This window comes from Alligator mississippiensis, chromosome 5, assembly GCF_030867095.1.
Source record: "Alligator mississippiensis isolate rAllMis1 chromosome 5, rAllMis1, whole genome shotgun sequence".
NCBI lineage: Eukaryota > Metazoa > Chordata > Crocodylia > Alligatoridae > Alligator > Alligator mississippiensis.
Window position 1 is genome coordinate 186,076,272 of NC_081828.1, and position 22,610 is coordinate 186,098,881.

General features: G+C 42.7%; 1 protein-coding gene across 3 annotated transcripts in view; it reads right to left on the reverse strand.

Moving 5' to 3' along the window:
- PIP4K2A (phosphatidylinositol-5-phosphate 4-kinase type 2 alpha) overlaps positions 1-22,610 on the reverse strand; it is a 220,035-nt gene that overhangs the window by 50,592 nt on the left and 146,833 nt on the right. For 2 of the 3 annotated variants that reach the window (XM_014609082.3, XM_019497701.2), the window contains one exon: positions 9,974-10,126. The exons of the other annotated variant lie outside the window; for it this stretch is intronic. In XM_014609082.3, coding sequence (XP_014464568.1) covers positions 9,974-10,126 — 153 coding nt within the window. The remainder of the gene's footprint in view (positions 1-9,973; positions 10,127-22,610) is intronic. 3 annotated transcript variants of the gene reach the window in all.

The window sequence follows — 22,610 nt, forward strand, 5'->3', positions numbered from 1 at the left end:
TGAACTATGCTTACGGAAACTCTCCATGTTTTACTATTGTGGAAATGCTTCTACAGATAAGGTGAAGCTGCTCTATCAAGTATAACTGCACTTCCAAAAGTTTGTCAGACACTTACATCTTAGTCAAGTTAGAAAACATTATATATGGATTTGCCAAATGTACGCTGTGAAATAATCTGATCATCTAAAACAGGGATGTCAAAATCTGGCTCTGTGGACTGGATGACAGTTACTAGGATGGTATGTGGGCTGGAACAAGACCAGGCACTGGAGCCAGCCTGAAGGGCTGGACTGGCACAAAGTCACATGCAGTGTGTGCCACATTCTAGCCCCCTGCATGCCGCATATTGACATCACTCTAAGGCTTTTGCTGCATGTGGTGTGGAGGCTGGAGCTGGGGGCACAGGTGCTGCGTGCAGCACAGGGGATCCCGGCTGTGGGCTGCAAGACATGCCCATGCCAGACCAGCCTTGTACACTGGCTCCAGGGCCAGTCTCAATCCATCTGTGTGCACTAGAGCCAGTATATAGGGATAATCCAGCACTGATGCTGCATGCAGCACATGCACTGGCTTCACACACCACATGCTGTCCAAGAACAATGGGCTGGATCATTGGACTCCATGGGATGTGTTTGACACCCCTGATCTAAAGTAAAAGGCACGAAAAAGGATGCCTGAAATTTAAGATCAAAGTTTAAGTCAAAGCCTAATTTTAGCAGAAATATTTTTCCTTAATCTTTTAAATAAAAATTGGGGGGGAGAGGGAGGAGCTAAAACAATCTTTCAGAAACCTACTCAAACAAATGCAGAAACCAAGGGAAAAGTAAAAAGGAAGTAACACAATCTAAACTCCAGGAGGCCTCAGCTACAGTAAACTCTAGTCAGCTCACCTATAAGATAATTTACCACTACAGTTTAATTTGCTGCTCTTGTGATTTTCTACCTGTGCTCTCTCAGCCCTATTTGAAGGTTCTGGTCACTACTGAATAATATGCTGTTATTTGGACACCTCTTGGAGTGGCAAATGAACCAGAACTTCTTGTATTTTGTCACAAGAATCAAAGGAATTGATATAAGGTGCTTCTGTTTACATACATGAATATCACTTGCCCTTTTTATTTTAATGAGAGAATGATTCTCCTGAAGCTTTTGCAACTCAAGCGTCAACTCATTCTGCAAATGATGAGAATAGTGAAATGGAATAGGATGGTCAAATTCCCTTTTACTTTCAAAGCTGCATGAAATGCTTAAGACACACAAGCAGCAAAGATTAAATGACACATATGCAGTATACTAGCTGGCTGTCATCTGCCTGTCACCCTGCCGTAGAATGGGAAAACATGATGCTGTACATGATTAGGCACCTCTGTAGTCTCACTGATTTCAATGACAATTTGTGACAGCAGAAGTTATTCACATGCTTTAGAGCCTAAGTCTTTGCTATTCCAAAACCCTGTAAGCATAAATAGCACTTTTGTCTACTTAAGTGTAAAGGAAAATCCAATCCTTAGCATTCACATGAATTGGGCCTAGGGTCTGTAAAGGGCTGGAAGACCTTTCAGAATGAGAGCTATACCAGAGATGTTAACATGCACATTCACACCCCAATAACAGCTTTTTTCCTGGCTTGTTCAGTGTTAATGATCTGAAATGTTACAACAACAAGCAGTGGACTCTAAAAAAAAATTGTCTTAAAGGGGCATGGTCAGTTTAACAATGTAGTGTGGGGGTGGTTATTATACTTCTGCATTTATAATATCCTCCTTCTCAGTGTAGTAAAGGACCAGATAATTTTGAGAAGTTTCTTTTATTAAAACAAAACCCTGATTTTTCTGCAACCATATAGGGTGTGTCTGTCACCCTTACACACTCCTTTTTCTATGGCAGGACCCTTTAAAATCAATGGAATTACAGAGGCACTACAGAGAACAAGGACAAAGTGGCCCCTGGTTAGTAGCAGGCCCAGGTTTTTACTGATTTGCATGATTTTAAGTGGCTATGCTAGTTAGCTTTGGAAAGCAGCTACAAGCATCTGTAGTAGTTGTTCTTATAACATTTTCATATCTGCCCCCACACAATGTGTATGGTCTACTGAATGAGATCCAATGATTCCACATCTCAATAAAAAATGTTCAATTTAAAACATCAGTTGAATAATTAGGACTGCTTCACCACTATTGTAATTGGTTCAACACAACTGCAGATTTTAAAAAAGCAAGACAAAAGAAAATATTTCATAATATATGAAATTTAATGGGCATATGTAAAAGCTGTTGCAAGCAACTGCCTTGGAAAACAGCATGATTTTTATTTGTTAGTCTTTATTGTCTGGATTATGATAGGATTTGGGGGTCTAAATCATGGACCAGGACTCCACTGTCCAGTAAAATTCAGAACAAAGATGGTCCTTGCTACAAGTTTACAATCTCAGTATACAATACGTGGGGTAGGGACAGAAGTTACACATAACTGGTTTAAGTGATCAGAAATTGGTTTAAACCTGTAACAGAACATAGGTTTAATGCACATAAACCAGTTTCAAAATGGCCGAAACAGATTTAAGATAAACCCAGTTGAATGCAGTACTAGCCTTAACTGATTTGGGTCAAACCAGTTTACGAGACTTCTGTTCCAAACCTCTTCCTGGTTCAAGTTAAATCACAGTCCCCCAGCATGCCTTTAAGCCGTGATCTGGGCTGTGCTGTCTGCTCTAGAGAGCAGGGCTGGCCCCGCTTCTCTGGTCCTTAGCTGGAGCAGGAGCATGGTCAGATGCCAGCCCTGGCACGGCAAAGAGGGCACGGAGGAGGTTTATTTCCCCCCTGCCAGCCCAGTAGGTTCTTTAACAACTGCATGTCAAACCACTGCCTGCATAGCAAAGGTAACTAACACCAGTGTTCCCTCTAAGCTGCACATGTGCGCAGCTGCGCAAAAGAAAAAATCTGCCACGCACGAACTTTTTAAGGCTGTGCACCCGCCTGGAGAGGAACTGGGCATGGAGTGCAGTGGAGGCACCGGGGCTGGTGTGGAACACTTACCGAAGGTAAGCTCCTCACTTCTCACGCAGGGCAGGCAGTGGCTCCTCCCCAAGGCGAGGTGAGGCGGGGATGAGGGCTGGCACAGGCTCCACCGGCTCCAGGGAACTGCTCTGCTCCCCCTGTCCTGCATGAGGAGCGAGGAGCTTACCTTTGATAAGTGTCCCACGCTGGCCCCGGTGCCTCCCTTTCAGTTCTATCGATTGATTGTGCCCTCCCACCTGGACACTTACTTTGGGACACTTACCAGCGGACTGCGCCGTGCTGAAAGCGGGAGGCGGGACTGAAGTGGTGCGCTCATAGACAGTTACTCTTTAGAAGGAACATTGACTAACACCTCGTTAAAATGTTAATCCAAGAGCCATCAAGACTGCTACATGGGGCTAACAACTTTGATTGTTTCTCAAGTACTGACCCACCTACCTAGCAGAATGTGTTTTCTTAACCCTTCCTCTTCCAAACTTCCGCCTATTTGCATTTTCACAGACTTCTTGTCACACTTTTAGCTTCCTTGCTACCTTGGAGAACTCATAATATCAGCACTCCCACTACCTGAAGAAGGGTGTTTGTGCCTGAAAGCTTGCGAAGAACCGTTTTCCAACTATTTAGTTGGTCTAATAAAAGATATCACATTTACCCAAAGAACCTTGCCCTGCCTTTTCCTATCCAGAGACTTCGAAACTAAATGAGGGCACTCAAAACATTTCAAGTTTTGAAGCAGCCTGGTGGCGAGAGGCAGGGGAGAGCTAGGGCTGCGCTCTGAGTGGCTCCGCAGCCCCATTTGGCTCAGCCCGGTGGGGAGTGCACCCCGGCTCTCCCCACCTCTGGGCTGCACTCTGTGGGGCTGGAAGAGCTGATTGGAGTGCAGTGCCAGCTCTGCCCTCCTCCCACTGCCGAGCTGTGCTCTGATCAGCTGCGTCAGCCCCATGGAGCTCAGCTGGAGCTCAGCTTCCCGGCACTGGGCTGAGTTCCATGGGGCTGTGAGCCGCTGGGAACTGAGCCCGGTAGTGGGAATCGGGCCCTCGATCTGCCTGCCGGATGACAGGGGGCTGCTGCTGCTGACTGGGACAGCAGCTGCCTCCTGTCATCCAGCAGGCAGATTGGGGGCTTTCCTGGACCCCCAGGAGGGCTCCAGGGGCTGTGTCGGACTCCTCTTGGGGGAGCAGGCCCCCAATCTACCTGCTGGATGACAGGAGGCTGCTCCTGCTCCCGAGCTCCTGCTTGTCAACACCTTGAGGTGTAGTTTCCCAGAAACCTCTGCACCTACCTCCTTGAAACTTAGCAGGCTTCATGGCCTCAGAAGGGTCTACCATCTCTGCAAGTTTCATTTCAATCAGGCCAGAAATGACAAAGTTATAGGCTGGTTTGTGCTTGCCTATTATAGCCTATGGGCAAAATGTCAAAACAGCACTGAAACAGCAAAACAGCTTCAACGAAACGAAATGGAACAGTGCTTTCAAAATGCAATGAAAGTCAAAACAAAACACTGTTCTGTCAAAATGTCAAACGGAAGTCTAAGCGAAATGGTGCTGTTTCGCACAGCCCTAGTAGCCTCAACTCAGGCTATTCTATAACCCAGTGGTTAGGGCACATGCTTGGGTTTGAATCCTCTCAGGTGACACACGGTCTATCATTTCTGGTAAATAAGGGACCTGGGGGACTGAGTAATTTAGCCAAAAGACTATTACACAGAAGGTGGAATTGGTACCACTTCCACCAGTCAGATACCTCCCTCTGAAATAAAACTAGACAGCTTGGCATCCAAGTGGACTGGGGTACCTGCTGTTCAGCTCTGATTCAAGTGCCTAGCTCCAGAAAAAAAGGCAGGCATTTTAAAACCAAGCATAGGGTGTCTTAATGCTTATCGTCAGGCATTTTCAGGCTCTGAATCACTTTATGGAGGTACCCCATTTTCCCCAGTGTTTGCCCCAACCCATTTCTTTGAGTCACCTTCCTATGACCAGGTGCCTAATAGACTGGTCTGGACTTTGCTCGTAGGATTTTGAATGGTGTATGAACACTAATATAACAATTCCAATACAAATTTTAATTTGGATTTAACTTTTTTTCAGCACTCATACCACTTTGTTCTTGTTTTTAACAGCAGATCAGAAACACCTAAGAACATTCCCTCCATAAAAAGACCATAAATTAAAATGGCTTTGCCTCTCAGTTCCTCAGTGTATGAGGCTAACCTAAAATCAGATAGGACTCACAATAGCAAGAGTTTTATAGCTAGGTTTTCAACACTATATCTAAACACCTGAATCCAGTTACAAAACATACAAGAGTAAATAAGTACATGCTTTTCATTCTTATGCCAATGTCTAATTCTTTTTTAGCTGGTATAAACTGCCTGCAGTTAGATGCAGGCATTTAATTACTACTGTTGTAAGCTCTTACATTAACTTAGAACTTGATGTTTTATCAAAGCACTAAAAGACAACCGAAGATTTAAATACTTAGATACACTCTTCAATCTAACTCTTGAATGGAGCTGACCAATATTCTGATATTGTTTTGAAAGCTAGATTTATTTTAACTAGTTCAAAAATCACAGAATTAAGATAGTTGGATGCCACCCATCAGACTTAGATAGCATGATAACCATTACTCAATCAGAAAACTGAGTAAAATTGAAAGTTTTCTGCACTGATTTATAATCATGTGCTTTTATTATAAAAAACTATGGCTTAGTTTGAAAGCGTTAAGTATAGCTCCCTCTTCAAATTATGCAAATAAACTTAGTTGCTAAAATGCCAAACTTTGAGTAGGGATTATACTGCAGAAGTTTCCTAAATTTATTTCAATATTGGTAAAGATAAATTGTTATCGTGCACTGTATTTATACAGGAAGAAAGCAAGCAGTTAGACAGAGGATAATATATTAAGGCAATACTGAATACAAACCAAATAGTTTTGACGACATGAAAACTAAGCCTGAATGAAGATTTCTGATGTTAAATACCAAGATATTTGTACAGTCCTACTAATTTGCCCATGTATATATTTGAGGGATGTCAAGTCTGCATATTTTAACTGGAAACCTTATGTAAAGTGTCCAGCTATTCTGAATCCTCTAGCATCAGAATATTAGAAAGAGCCATCAGCAAATTAGATGTAAATCAAATTAATTTGATTGAAAGAGAATAAAGACCAGTAGGATGATGATGTGAATGAGCAAGAGGCAGGGCCTGAAAAAAAATGTCAGATAGCTGCAAAACAGAATTACTACTTAAACATCTTAACGTAAAATGAAAGACCTCAAAGAGATTAAGTGAAGTGCCCTAGTAAGCAGCACTTCCTCATACTTCGAAAGGTCCCAAAGGACCTCAACTTTCACATAGCTTTGACATACATATGTGATAAGGCTGTTTGGACTGAGCAGGAGTCTTGTTCTCTTCCCTGTCCCAGGCATGGAAAGCTAAGTGTATAAATAATCATCACCACCAAATGAAGCAAATCAACTGTGGCAGGATGTAATCTCCCACAGATAATTCATTTGATGGACTGCTTGTTCCACCTGCACTGGACAGGGGCCCGCTCCTGTAGAGCAATGGGAGATATGTTTCCCACTAAGAGACATACTGGGTTTCCATGCTTAGATATTTGCCCCACAGAATTTGAATTGCATATCTAAGGGCAGAACCCCAACTTTCCCCTCTTATGGAGATGCACCTCAGGGAATGTGAGGAAAGTTAGGGTTTCCCACTTACAGAGACACAGTCCAGAGACTGTGTGGGACATGTTTCTAAGTGAGGAAATCTGGGCAGGCGCTCCTGGGGATTGAGTGGCCTGATTCTGCATGGGGATTATCAGGGTACATAAGATCGGACCCCTCAAGCCACAGGAGTACCCACCCAGGGCGGCTGGAGAGTGTGGGCAGCTCTCATGCCATTAAGCAAACAGGTAACTGCTGCAGTGAAGTGGCAGAAACTATTACCATCTTTGTCACAGCCACAAATATCGTTGCAGCCACACATTTGGGGCACTTTGGTGTGACAAGGAAAGTGTGACAAGGAGTATGAACATCTGTTTGCTTGGCCTTTGTGCTGCCATAACAATTATGGTCTGTTTTGACCCCAAGGAAAACCTCACCCTCTCGCACACCCTACTGACTACTGAAGGAAGCAGAACCATTCTTTTCTTTTCTCTATTTTCTTCAGCTTCTGCACAGCAGAGCCTTTCTCAATCTTCCTTTATTTTGAAAGAGGTTTTGTTCCTTGCCTCCATTCCCAGCAGTGAGAAGACAGGGCAGAGCAGAGCTCCAAATTCTCTTCCTTTGTTCTCTCCCTATGTCACACGCATGCAGCACTGTGGCTCACTGCCTTCGTTCTGAGTTTCACAGAAGGACCAATGGGCAAGTAAACAATGCCAATGAAGTGAGTGCCACAAAATACCTTCAAGCTTAGAATATGTCATCATTGTGGACACTGAAGAAACAGGAAAATACCTTTCCTCGATCTGATCTGGTGGCAGTGTCAGTCAGATGGTCAGAGCAGATACTGGAAGTCAGACAGAATAAAATAACTAACTCTATCTTCCCTCTGCATATGTGCACAGATTTATGCCATGCTACTGCAGGTATGTCAGACTTAGGAGTACACAGACTGGTACACGTGCCTTTGTGCATTCAGACCGCATACCTACAAAGAAGAAATGAGGCTAAGAATCTGGAACTTAAAGGATCAGCCATAAAGCAGCGTCGCTGAAAGGCTTTCCAAAAAATTTAATAAAAATTAGGAATGAAAAAACAGGAAGATCACATGGCACCTTGATTCTCTTGCTCAGCACCAACCTTTGCCCTGTTCTGTCCCAATGATTCTATATTTCTTCCACTGTCCTATGCTCACTCTTTCTATTCATATTCCCTGCCCTCACCATGTGGAGGCCATCGCTATTTTTGTTAAAAGCTGAAGCACTAAGACAAAGAGGACAAATAAAAAATGTGAAGGTAATCCCAAGAAAGACTTGACATGTGAATGCTGCTGTGAGTAATGCAGCTACTGTCAGCATTTCCCCCATATTTCAGCAACACTGTCACTGAGCTATTTTGGCAAAGCCAGCCTCCCTGCCCTCCTCCAGCTTCCTGACATCTACCCAAGCTGCAGATCTGCTCATCAATTTTTAATTTTCAATGTATTTAAAAGTAACACAGGACAGCAAGGGACCTCCAAGCCCTTCAAATCCAGTCCCCAGTGTTTGCAGGGAACCACTTATCTACAAAAGGTCCACAAGAGCATCAGCTCCAGTCCCTCTTATGCATCTTTGCTACAAAAAACCTGGTGTTTCACAAGGAGAGTATGACACAGAAGCCACCAATTCTCTGACTACTGCAAGAGCAGGGAAATCTGTTCAGAAAAGTATGTTCAGTTGGGCCTAGGAAGAGATAATGCCCAGTTTTGTAAAAGAAATCAAAATAACCTCAGCTGTCATTATCAGTCCGACTAGAGGGGGGAAACCTTCCTGCCTTGAAATCTGATGATCAGCTTGAGCAAGGAGGCAAGATCCATGAGCCAGGCACCTGAGAGTTTCTTGACCACTGTTCCAGTAAAAATCCTACCCCCAGTGATGGCCAGTGTCTTATGCTTCAAAATAAAATAAAAAACATCCCCCAGGAATAAATAATGGTTTTCACAAGAAGGGGAAAAATTCTTCCTGGCCTCTGCATGCAACCAGCAGGAATCCCAATGCATGAAACCCCAACATTTCAAAATGTTCTAAGAGGAATAAGACCCAATCTCTAGGCAATCTCCTTGACTGGCTCTCCTTGTGCTATGGACCCTAGAAGTGCTGTAGTCCAGCTCCAAGGCTTTCTGCTTGGTTGGCTGTCTTGGAGTTACAAACCCTGGTAGCCCTGGGAGACAGGACTGCTGAGGAGCTCCAATCTGGAAGATGGGGCTTCCAGACACTTGCCTTCCTGTTAATAAACCTGACAGGCAGGTGACCTGACAGGGGTGGTTCTGTAATACTGTCCCTGAAATCAAGCCATTTACATGAAATGTTTCAGTTTTGACTAAGGCACACATTTAATTTAATTTAAATCTGCTATAATCATGAAAGGCTTAATACTTGCTTTTTTTTTTTTTAAATGGTAGATGAGATTTGCATGCAATATGATCACTTGTAGAACTAAGGTTTTAAGAAAAACCAAACACTAGAAGACTGATGAAAAAGTCACAAGAGTTGGCAATGCTGCAAGCTGGGTGAAACTGCTATGCTCTCTCCCTGACACTGCAAGCTAGTATGAGTTAGTGGGGGAAGAAAACACTGGAAGAAAGGATAAAAAGAAAAGATACTGCTTTAGACATATTTAGATGTAGTTACAGTCTGTCCAAAATTATGTGCAGTGGACAGCTTGTTCCAAGAGGTGTAGAGCCATCAAACCAATCTAAGTATTTCTAGAATATTTTTTTCTGATAAGCATGCTGTGTACAGAAAAATGCTTGCTGGCATAGTATAATGATTTTTTATCAGCACACATCCAAGAACCCCTCATTGCTTCCTTTTCAGATTTCCCATGTGTGAACAGCATGGTTAACTGAAATTCTCTCTGGTGTGAACAGAGGTTTCATTATCATGTATTGTCTGCAAACACATGTACTAATACAGTCCCGTCCCCCCCTCAATTTTACTTGCAGTTACAACATTCATCACTTGAAAATCAGTACTCAGGTACACAAGCAACATTTAGTAACCAAAACAAAAGTCTTATTCACAAAAGGAAAAGGAACTAAATCTGAATTGGCCCAGTTCTCAAAATTATTCATTACAAATCTTAATTTTAGAGAGAACTAACTTTATACTCACAGTCCAGAATCTCTGCAGCCAAAAGAACACAAATTTATGAACACTTTCACTTCCTCTATCGCACACAATTTCATTTCAATTCCCCAAAATTACATTTAATTATTCCCTATATCTGAAAATAACATATTACCTGATGGTATTTCTTGAGTATGTTGTGCATTTCTGCTACATCTTCACTTGTTATTGTTTTGATGACATATCTTTTGTCATATGAGGTGTGAAAGCGGGCACCACTACGTGCCTGAGAATCATTAGCAAGTGGTGCACTTCTTGTCAAGGAATTCTGTCAGTTCAAGAAAAACACAAAACTGTTAGACCAACAAATGCACAATGTAATTAAAAGGCATATGACACATTTGATTTTATTTTCTATTCCCTTTCAAATCACTTTTATGCCATTGAAATCTTCTAAAATAGTAATAACTTTCTAGATTGAATCAGCATCCGCTGCACAAAATACTTGGCAAAGAGAATAAATTAGTAGTGATTATGTTCAGTGATCACCATGTTCAGATATTTTTGAAGTAAACTTCTATTGATCACTTAAGTCTCTTCCATAAGCAATTTTCTTCCAAATATTAGGAAATAAGATAAAGTACAAAATTAACACTGATCCACAATAATTATGCATACAGGATCAATCATGTGAACAGCATCATGTGATCAGCAAGTTTGACATGTCACACTGTCAGAACGATCAAGTACACAATAGACAGAAGACCCAAGTCATAATTCCCAAATCCTAATCCCAGTCCTACCACTAACTTTATACCCATACTGGGCAAGTCAGTTTTCTACACTCTTTCAACTCCCCTTCTGTAAGTGAGGAGAGCCACATACTTCACAGGGAAGCCCGGATTAACATTTATTTAAAAAAGCTTTGAAGATGAAGTATTATGGCATTAGTATTTTTAGACTGATGTTTGTAACCTTAAAATCCAGTGGGGAGGATGGGACTTTGAATTTTAGGAGAAAGAAGTAAATTGGTGTACTGATAGGGGTTGTTTTTAAAATTAAGACTGTACCGTATAATTTGGTTCTATAACAAACTAATACACTGTTAGTTGGAAACAGCTTTCATGAACAATTGCCATGTATCTTTATCATTATATACCTGTAATGTTATCTTTAATTTTTAAGAGTAATCATGAGAATGAAGTTCCAGCATGCAGTAAGAATAGTGACATTCCTACAGTGCTTAAATCACCCAAAAAAAGCTAGGTAAGTGACATATGAGTTTTTAGCATAAATTAAAGGACTATAACACTTCTGGCTTTTTAGGGTAGATTTACAATGCCCAAATTTGGGAAACAACAGTGACAATGGCATTATGTGCACATAATGCCATTTGAGTCAAACATGCAATTACATACGGTGACTTCTTACAACTGGTGGTTTTCTACAACAACAAAAAAAGCCACTTCCAAGTATATTACATTAAAATTGTACCATACTCCGCAGTGTTAGAGCTAACCCCATTTGGGAGTTTTCAATTTAACAAATGTCTTGTCCTAGTACACAGAAGAGGCAACACGAATTGCAGTAGCAAGCATATCATGCATTTTGATTTTTAGATGCACCACTTTGTTCAGTTATAAGATAGGTACCATTAGATAAAAGAATATGAATGTTTTTTCAGAAAGTGATTATAACTGCAAATAAAACCAGGTTACTTGTTAATAACTGTAATTCTTTTAATGTATTCTTTCTACAGAGCTTTAGTTGTGGGATCTCAACTTACTGATCACATCGTATAAATCTTGAAAGCAATTATTTGGGGGGGGGGGAGGGGGCACTGCTTTCTCACCCTCAAATTCAGATTGTAGGAAACTAAATCAAAGTGCCTAAGGGAATATTTATAAATGTTTTCATATTTAGTTGGTTTTCCTTTTTAAAAGGAAGGTCCTGATCATGCCTTTGAATTCACGCAAAGATGCATGCATTGCATAGGTCTCCCTGCAAAAAAAGGGCCTTGGACTGGAAATCATACCACTATTCAATAAGCAGCGGCCCAGTAAATCTGAAATGCAGTTTTTGCTCATTCCCCTTCCGCTCCTTCCCTACCATTATATTTATATGTATTCATATATTTTCTAAAATCACCATCTTTACTTTTCTCATTTTAAAATTCAGGTAATAAATGAAAATATATTTTACAGAATTTTAAAGGGTCAATCAGGGCAATTTAAAAGGTTCTCTTTTTTAAAAATTGTAAATTCTCTGATAAAAAAACCCCAAATTCTCTGATTAAAAACACTAAAATCCACATTTTTCTAAATACCTATATACTTTGGCATTAATTTTGTTGTTTTTTTTTTTATCATGGACAAATTAGAGCTCTCTCTGCCACATTTGCTCATCAGGACACAGGTCCAGCTGTGAGACTATCCCCTGCCGCCTTTTGGCAATGAGCAGCCCTGTTATGCTGGTACCCCCTCATTCTCAAGCTACACAGCTCTACCAGTGTGACTCTCACTCCCCTGTCCTGCCACCACCAGCCCTGCAGGCAGAGCCAGCCTTAGGGACAGACCGAGGGCAACTGCCCATGGCACTGAGGTGGCAGAGAGGCACCCCAGGACAGGTCCCTGCCTTAGCTCAGCCAGGAGCAGGGACAGAGGAGGAGGAGGTAGCAAACCGGAGGTGCCCCTCATTCCCGACCCAGAGCCCCCTTCTCCCTCAGCCCTATCAGAGGGGGCCCCCAGCTGCCCCCAGGTCCCAGTCTCCTACTATGTGGGGCAGGGGGTGGGTGTGTGGAGCTTTTTGGAGCTTACCCCCTGCCCCAATGATGCAGGTGTGGTCCAGACTCACCAGAGCTTAGCCCCACGTGATCAGGCTCATGCACCAAACTCTGGCATGCCCAAACCGCTCTTGTGCCATCATGCCTCCCTCCCCCCCCCCCCCCCCCAAATGGTATGGGGTTGGTCCAGGCTATCAGGGGCCAAGCTTTGGTGAGTCCAAACCAGCCCTGCACCGCTGGCGGGGGGGCCTGATGGCACAGAGGCAGTCTGGGTATGCCCCCTGGTGATATGTTGAGAGGGAATGGCGGGGACATGCCCTCCTCAACTGCTGCGGGGTTGCAGCCTGGTTGGACCAACAGACTCAGTGTTGGTGTTGTCATCACTGCTGGGAGCCTTGAGCCACCACCGCTGGGACCTGCCACTGCCAACTCAGCTGGGCAGCGCACCCAGCCCCAGCCCCGCCCGAGGATGTACGGCCTAGTGTGCACACGGCTGTTCTTGCTTCCAGGGTATGGACTCCATGAGGATGGGCGGTGATTCTGGTACTCCTTCAAACTTTGCACTCAGGGCAGGTGCCACTCTCACACAGACCTACTTATGCTACAGAGCTAGGTAGTCACGGAACAATTTTTTCAAGTGCCCCCAAAGCTTGCGATAAAGCCTGAAAATACTGAGCAACTACAAATCTGGTTCCTGCACCGAGGTGCTGCTGCTGGGAGCCACTGCCTCTCAGGCTGGGCAATGCCCCCAGCCCCAGCCTGAGCCATGGTGGGATGAGGCAGCCTGCACCTGCCCCAGCCCCAGCCTGTGGTGCAGGACAGGGCCATCACCAGGTGGTACAGCAACAGCACCCTGCATGCTTTGGCATCCCTGGAGCTGCAGCACTGCAGCCACCACCACTGCCTACTCCTCCATGCAGATAAGAGAATCTGCCTGCCCATCCCTACCCTGGGTGAGGCATGGTGGGGCTACTGCCTGGGCTCCCATGCAACATCCTGAGAACACCCACAGACACCTCTACATTCCTCCTGACCCCACCACACAACCCTGCCCTACCCCCCCAGTCCTGCTGGCTCTCCCTGCAAGCTCCCGCCAGCCCTGGCAGTGTCACCCACAACCCCCTGCTCTGCCAGCTCTCTCCCCAGGCCACACCCTCCCCTCCGCCACAGGCAGTGTGACCCTCACCCAACCAGCAGGGCCTCCCCAAACCCTGCCAGTGCCCTTCATTCTCGACTCCTTGCCCCACCCCACCCCACCCCAAGCCCTGCTGGACAGGGTCTCCAGTTGCCTTCCCCACAGGCCCCAAAGGCCATATTTACCACAAAGGCCACAGGAGCAATAGGGAATCTGAGCCAGCTCTAGCTGACTCAGATTCTCAGGCCCTGCTCCCCCCTCTCCCCCTCCGGATAGGGATTAGGGTTTCCTGTCCTTTTGCAAGCAGCTCCTGCAGGCTGGAGCTCTGCTAGCCTACAGAGTGCTACCTGCAAAAAGGGAAGCCCACGGTTTCTTGCCTCAAAAGGGAAAATCCATGTTTTTCCATGGGAAACTGAAAACCCAGACTCCTGGGGTTACTAAACAAAACGAGCTATGCTCGCAAGGTCACTAATGTCTATGCCTATGAAATCTTATAGTTAGAACACAGAATGTAGTTTGAAGTAATCGCAGACATTGAAAAATAAAATTCCTCTTAAAACCTTGGCAGAAGGACTACAACTAGAAGGTATTATTTTGTTTTACTACTATTAGTAAGCTGTTTTTTGTTCTGTATTAGACAAAACGCCTTCAAAACACTGAAAAGATAAATACAAAAGATTTCTCCCCACCTCACTGATTTTTAATAACTGTTTTGGAAAGTGCTATCATGTTTTGGTGCTGCTGATGTACAGCTGTGTAATTTGTTCGTGGAAGTTTACACACAGACCATTTGCTCTGGCTTCAGGGATTATAAGGTAGACAGTTTCCAATGGAAAGCTTCCATGTATCATGTGAAGTTTCTAGTTTCCCAACTATATGCATCTATTTATCATGAAACTAGAACAACTTTTAAGTGATTATTCATTAAAACCTGTAATGCTTGTCTAGTCATCACAACAATCATTTTTAAAGAAAAGGAGGATAATGTGTTAGTGCTTGCTAAATGTCTGAAGCAGTATTTTAGGTCATACCAATTGCACTGAAATATGTTGAACTAAAAGTTTTGGGCAGGAAGAGTGGAAACAGCTTTTTCCTCTAAAGAACTACAAGGAACTTTCCTTCTTAAAATAGACAAAACTAGCATACATGCTTTGCCTAATTCTTGACTTAATCACACATTGTAAAATCACTTCTTTGCATTTTCCATTCATGCCAAAGATAAAGTAGTATGTGTGGTGGCTGTACTTGGAGGAGACAATTGGATGGAAAATGGAGATAAAAAAAATAGTTTAATGGGTATTAAGTATATTTATGCATTGTCATAGTCTCAGAGGTCCTTTATTAATTTTTCATTAAGGCACCGCATTGTTTAACATCTTCATCAGTGACTTGGATGAGGGGGTAGAAAGCATGCTGTCCAAATTTGCTGATGACACTAAGATGTGGGGCAAGATGGACACACTTGAAGGGAGAGAGAGGCTGCAACTAGATTTAGACAGACTACAAAAGTGGGCAGATGAGAATAGGATGGGGTTCACCGTAGACAAAAGCAGGGTGCTGCACCTTGGCAGAAGGAATCCACAGCATACATACAGGTTGGGGAGTTCCCCTCTTGAAAGCACAGAGGCGGAAAGGGATCTTGGAGTCATTACTGACTCCAAGATGAACATGAGCTGCTAATGCCAGACCGCAGCCAACAAGGCCAGCCATACCTTGTCATGTATTCAAAGGTGCATCTCAAGCCGGTCCCCTCTATGCGACTTTGGTCAGGCCGCAGTTGGAGTACTGCGTCCAGTACTGGGTGCCGCACTTCAAAAGGGATGTGGCCAGCCTGGAGAGGGCTCAGAGGACGGCCACCCTTTTGGTGAGAAGGCAGCAGGACAGGCCCTACAAGGAGAAACGGAAGGACCTGAACTTGTTCAGCCTCAGCAAGAGGAGGCTGAGGGGGGACCTGGTGGCTGCCTACAAACTCATCAGGGGGGATCAACAGTAAATAGGCAGAGCCGTTTTCTCCCCAGCACCACCTAGGGTGACAAGGAACAATGGTAATAAGCTGATGGAGAATAGGTTTAGGTTAAAGATCAGGAGGCAATATTTTACAGTTAGGGTGGCCAAAAACTGGAACCAACTTCCCAAGGAAGTGGTCCTTGCCCCTACCTTGGGCAAATTCAAGAGGAGGTTGGATGATCACCTGTCTGGGGTCTTGTGAACCTAGCATTCATTCCTGCCTGTGGCAGGGGGTCAGGCTAGATGATCTGTTCAGGTCCCTCCTGACCCTAGCTACTATGAAACTATGAATAAACAAGGAGATCCTTACAGATGATATGTACCTGGCAGGTACAATAGCTGATGAAGTGACAACTGGTAAGAGAAAGCAGAGGCAGAAAATAATTAGAGAAGGTATCCAATATACAGCATGTGCCATTAAGGACATACAAAAATAATTGTACTTCAGAGGCAGGGTGGGTTTGATTTAAATCAAATCAGTTTAAATCATGATTTAAACCACGATTTAAAATCAGTGGTCAGGAAGCCTCAATTTAATTTTTTTTTTGGGGGTTTTTTGGTTTATAAAAAGTGCATTCTTGTTGTTTGATATAACCTTAATACATATTATTCACAACTCAGAGATAGATGTAGGTTTCATTTTTAGAAGGTACACACTATACATTTTAAAGCAGTGATTTATTTTGATATTTTTTCACATTAGTTTTGCAGGCACGTCAGAAAACTAAATTATGATTTGGTTATTTTATTTACCAAAGCTAACTGAAACAGAGACTTGCAAAGTGATTGGGAGATAGTTCATCTCCAATTCACTAGATTAATCATGACTATTTGGGGGATGTTTTTGCCATACTGTATTATGAGGACATCAGATAAGCACTGCAGCCATGTTATTAGCTTGGGGCTTTTTTCACTTCTGGATTTCTTCTCATCTTTAATCTCCTCTCTCATGTCCTCAGCAAGCCTGCTCCCATGATAGGTTTTCCCTTCTACCATACCATTCCCTCACTACATCTCAAATCTATGGCGAGGATATAGTCAGAAACTTATCCCTCAAGAGTTCTGGAATATTCTGCTCAAAATGTTTATCTTTTGTTTCTACTGCACCTCCTCCTTGTATTTATCACCAGACTCCTCCTTGCCCAGATCTACTCCATCCCCAACAATCCTCTATTCATTTAACTTCTTGAAACTTTGCACTTTTAGAAAGATGTAAGGGCTTGACTCTGTGTACACAAAGTTAGAGAGACACAACAGGGTTGATGGGTAGGTAATCACGTCTGTTATCTCTCATATCTCCATATGCTGTTGTTAACAAGGATGTTATTTCTGGAGACACAAATCCAGTTTGAGAACTGAAGCTAAGCATCACAGAGAAGCTTAACGGGACCTTCTACACTGAGCACTGAGCCTCACTGGATACAGTGGTTTTCTTTCACCTTTACCAATCTACAGAGGAGTCTCTACTATAGTTGGTGGCCTGTTGTGACCTATTTATAAAACTTTTCTAAAAAGATTACATAGATTCATAGATGTTAGGGTCGGAAGGGACCTCAATAGATCATCGAGTCCGACCCCCTGCATAAGCAGGAAAGAGTGCTGGGTCCAGATGACCCCAGCTAGATGCTCATCTAACCTCCTCTTGAAGACCCCCAGGGTAGGGGAGAGCACCACCTCCCTTGGGAGCCCGTTCCAGACCTTGGCCACTCTAACTGTGAAGAAGTTCTTCCTAATGTCCAGTCTAAATCTGCTCTCTGCTAGCTTGTGGCCATTATTTCTTGTAACCCCTGGGGGCGCCTTGGTGAATAAATACTCACCAATTCCCTTCTGTGCCCCCGTGATGAACTTATAGGCAGCCACAAGGTCGCCTCTCAACCTTCTCTTGCGGAGGCTGAAAAGGTCCAGTTTCTCTAGTCTCTCCTCGTAGGGCTTGGTCTGCAGGCCCTTAACCATACGAGTGGCCCTTCTCTGGACCCTCTCCAGGTTATCTGCATCCCTCTTGAATTGCAGCGCCCAGAATTGCACGCAGTACTCCAACTGCTGTCTGACCAGCGCCCGATAGAGGGGAAGTATCACCTCCTTGGACCTATTCGTCATGCATCTGCTGATGCAATGAATACATTGTCTCAAATACAGCAAAACATGTGTTATCTGGCACCCAGGAGGAACATGGAGTGCCAGTTAATCAAAATTGCCAGATATCTGAGAGGCGTCTGTTTGGGCCACCGCCCCTTCCACTGCGTCAGTGTGCTGGTGGACACGGAGGGGGGCCTGAACAGAAGTGATGAGTACCAAGGAGGGAATTTTAATTAAAAGTTTACTATTCCCATATCAATGTGTGCCAGGGGACAGGGAAGTGGGCCCCGCACAGGCTGCTTTGCCTTGGGCCGTGGGACTCCGCAAAATGGAAAGTGCCATGGTGATTAATAGAGCATGCCAGTTAGTAAAATGCCAGATAGCATAGCTTTTACTGTAATATATAATTATAAGTTATAATCCCTATTTCATGATATCTTTGACCTTTAACATATCTTGAATTTAAACTGTCTTTATATAGTTTATTTTATTATAAGAAGCATCTTAAAAATAAAAAACCCCAATTAAACAAAAAAATCTGATTTAAATAAAAATTCTGATTTATTAATTTTTTTAAATTATTGATTTTTATCCACCCTGTTCAGAAGTTTGATATTAAATTCTCTAGGTAAGTTGACTAGGATGAAGTGTAAAACATTACCTTTTAAAATGACCACCATAATTTATTTTAGTACATGAACATAAAAGCTGTTTAATACTTCAGACTGAAAAAATACATGCTACTCAGTTATCTATTGTAAAGTAGACTTAATAATATGGATTTACACTTTCTTTTCTAAGACCAAATGCATTTCACTACTTTAAGTGAGGAAACCTCATCATCCACATTTCAGCTGTTGATTTCAACATGCAGTATGTGCAAGGTTTTTATTATAGTGTGCCAGAGACGGTGAACAAACCAGAACAAGGGGAATAAGGAGAAAGGAATAAGGGGAACTATACTTGTCCAAATACACAAGGTGAGTGGGTTTAACTTAGCTGAAGGAAGTGGCACAGGTCTGTTCCACTCCTCTACAAAAAGGCCACTGCTTTGTGTATATGGGCATTAGCCCTGCTCCAGCTGGCATTTATGAGTTGTCAGCCTTATTTCCTTCCAATCTTAAACATACCATAATGCAAAATGCTCCCAGATACAAGGCAGGCTTGAAATCATAGGGAAAGAAAATAGTGAGGAGAAATGAGCATTAGACTGTAGCAAACTCTGGACATTCTTGTCTTTCTGGCTTGATATTACTATATTTTTATCACATATGACACATCCCAAAATAAGACATGCATCTTGCTTGGGGCAGGCAGAATAAAGAAAGAAAAGATTTTCACAGTCATGGCTGAACACAGACTGCAATGGAGCAGCTTGTTCACCCTGGCTGATCTGCCAGAAACTACTGCTAAATTGGCAGCAGCTAAGAGAGGGTTGCAACTGGACTCCACCCTGCTGAGTGCTGGCTGGTGAAGCAGAAGGCAGCCATAACACTGTCTCCATGCTTCAATTCTGGTGCATAAATCAACTTTCCCTATTTATAAGATGCACCTTAATTTTGGAGGGCTAATTTTCAGGAAAAAATGTGCATGCAGTAGTCAAGGAAATACTGTGCATTATCTAACTGTGTACACCAAGTAAAAAACTGGAATGTAAAGGGAAAGAAACCAAAACTTTCACTATATAGAAATCAATGCACTAGGAAGGGAAGTGGGGGACAAAAGGCTTTTTCCTCCACAAGTTTTAAGATTGGCTCTAGTAACTAACAACTGTATTCTGCCATTGCAAAGTGTTACTTTTAATGTTCCCACAAGTCCTTTAACCATTCTTGCTAAGAAACAACAATACCTCCATATTACCAAGCTATTGTACCTAGTGGGATATTTACCTAACAGCAAGAGAGTGATGCATTAGTTGTACTAATCACAAACAAATAATTTATGTTATCAGCAAGAACAATACTGCTATGTAGTCCCCAAGGAGAATCACAAGTCTACCCCTCTTTGCATTTTCTGCAGCCTCCTCTGCTTCAGCACCGTGTACTTTGACCTACTCTCGTGATTAAAGTGTCTATCTGCCTTCTAAATATTAATTTCACTTAATAGCTCTACTTGATAACTTATTTCACATCTATTACTCTGCTTGAAACAATTCTCTCTACATTCCCTTTTCACTTCTAATTTGCGCAGTTTTAAGCTGGTTTTATCTCTCAGGAGATTGAAGCATTTTTGCACTTGGTAAATGTGACTACTTTTATGAGGTCAGTTTCAGCTTAATTACTTGAATAATTACTTGCAAAAATGCCTTTAGTGTGGCAAACCTGATGCTTGCAAAAAATTAGATCATTTACACAAAAGCTAAATTTGTCTCCTCAGGAATATTTGGTTGAAATGCCACATTGCCTCAGCACATGTCAATAAAAAGATTACCAATGAGTAGGCAACTGCTTTTAAAACATAAGGTCATGAATTGAACCTGACCTTCAACATCTCCTTGCTACAAATGAATGCAGTTACTGCTCAGAGGTCCTGTACTTAAGGCCTTACCAAAACTTCAAGTGCAATGGAGTCTTTCCATGGACCTGAATGGGCTTCCTTACAGTTAACCTATACCAGGGGTTTTAAGGAGTGTACCCCTTCTGGTGGGTACCCCTCCTAGACTGCACCTCCTGGAAGAGGGAGGGGAGTCCCCTGGCAGCCGGTTGATGAGCAGGGGGCAACCAGTGGATGAATGGGGCAGGGGGTCCCCTGGCGGCCAGTTGATGGAGAGGAGGGGCAGCCGCTGTACGCCTTCTGCCACCGCCACATACTTCCCAAACACCCCCCACTTCTCTGCACCGCTGCCACATACCCAACCTCTGACCTAGACTGACTGAGTGAAATTAAATGGCCTGTGAGTGTTACTTGTGCATCAAACCCAATAACTTATATCTGATTAAAGCTCATCTTCAAGGGAGATATCTTATTTTGATCTGAAGATATCAAAAGGTGGAGAATCCATTGCCTCGATAACTTATTCCAGTGATTACCCTTGCTGCTGAAATGTGTCCTTGTTTCATATTTTAATCTGTCCAGCTTCAGTTTTCAGCCACCTAACTCCTACACTTTTTCTTGCTGAATATAAAGAGCCTTTTAGTACTGGTATTTTCGCTTTGTGAAGGCACTTACACCCATTTATTAAGTCACAGCCTAAATTCTGTTGAAACTGGGCAAATTGACCCTTTAAGACTGTCATAATAAGGCATTTTCTTCAGCCCTCAATTTTTTGTGATTGTGTAGCAATCTAATTTTTTCAAAATCTTTTTCTTTCTTTAAAAACACAGGCACCAGAATGGTTCACAGTACCCCAGGATGAGTCTCTTCAATGCCATATATAAAGGTAAAGTCACTTCCCTACTTCTGCTTACTGCTCTTTTTTTAAATACATTCAAGGACTGAAGTAGATTACTTAGCCAGTATTGCACTGAGAGCTCATGTTAAGTTGATTATCCACTGACAGCTCCCTCCTTTTCAGAGTTGCTTCTTTCCAGGATATGATTCCCCATTCTGTAGTTCTGGCTTACCTGCCTTAGATGTATAAGCTTTACATTTAGGGATATTAAAATATTTCATTTGAACATCCTGCATTAAGTAACCCAGAGTGCTGAGTTCTCTTTCTTGCAAAGCACAAAAGAGGAGAGGCTCTCTGCCAGTTATAAATGCGACTTACAAGTGTAATGTACTGCCCTAATCTTTACCCAAAAAAACCCCAACAAAAAAACAACTGCTGGTGTGGCTGTTCCTCCTCCCACGCGTCCTAAAAAGTCCTGAGTGAGGATGTTTATTTCCACAGTGGGAGGTCTAGGATTAGCCTTAGATTCTAAGAGGGTGCGGAGATTTAAAGGTCAATTTAATTAGCGCATTCTAATCTTTAATCTTTTATACATTTCATGTAAATGTCATTGTTTATAATTACTACATCTATAGCAGTCTCAAAATTATGCATCTAGAAACTTTAAATATTAAGCTACATGTTGGAAACCATATAAATGTGCTCTAAAGTTTTTTTTTTAAAAGAAGTTTGATAAACTATTACAGAAAAACAGCCTTCCCCCCCTAAAGAGGGACAATTCTAAAACAAACATGGAGAGATATAGAAAAGTGACAGTCTTTCAGATGGAACTGACTACATGACACTGGGCTTAGTGTGTTCCATATCTTTCATATACAACTCTGCCAGTCAGTTTACTTGGAAAAAAGTGCTGTCTCTAGTATAATTTGATCTCCCTTAAGTAGGCAAACAATGTTAAAATGAATTCAGTAAATGATTCTGTAATATTCAGCCATGTGTGTCCACGATCCAAATCAAGTCCCAAGTCTGGAGATTTCTGGAGGTAATATGGGGCAATTTCATTCTGGAAACAAGATTGCTCTTGCTGCATATTTGCAGAAACTCACCTGTTGCATCCAAAATTACACAACTTTAAAAACAAACAAAAAACAAAACCCCCCGCACTGTATGAGCCTTTAAGGCAGCATAATCCACTTCCATGAGGAAAATCAATCATACAAGCATTCAGGAATAGATCTGACAGAATCAGTATAAAAATTGGGCTTCATATTGATAGACGACTGGAGGTCTGATCAATGCTGTATATAGCACATGCCCAAGCTCTTCTGTTGATGGCACTTATGTCCCGACTCAACTTCCTTCACACATTGGGTATTGCATGTATTGGTGGAAAGGCATACGTTAGACCTAAAGGCAATGAGAAAAGCATTGCAAAGGAAACTCAGATTTGCCAGTAGAACAGAAACCAATACTTCTTATCA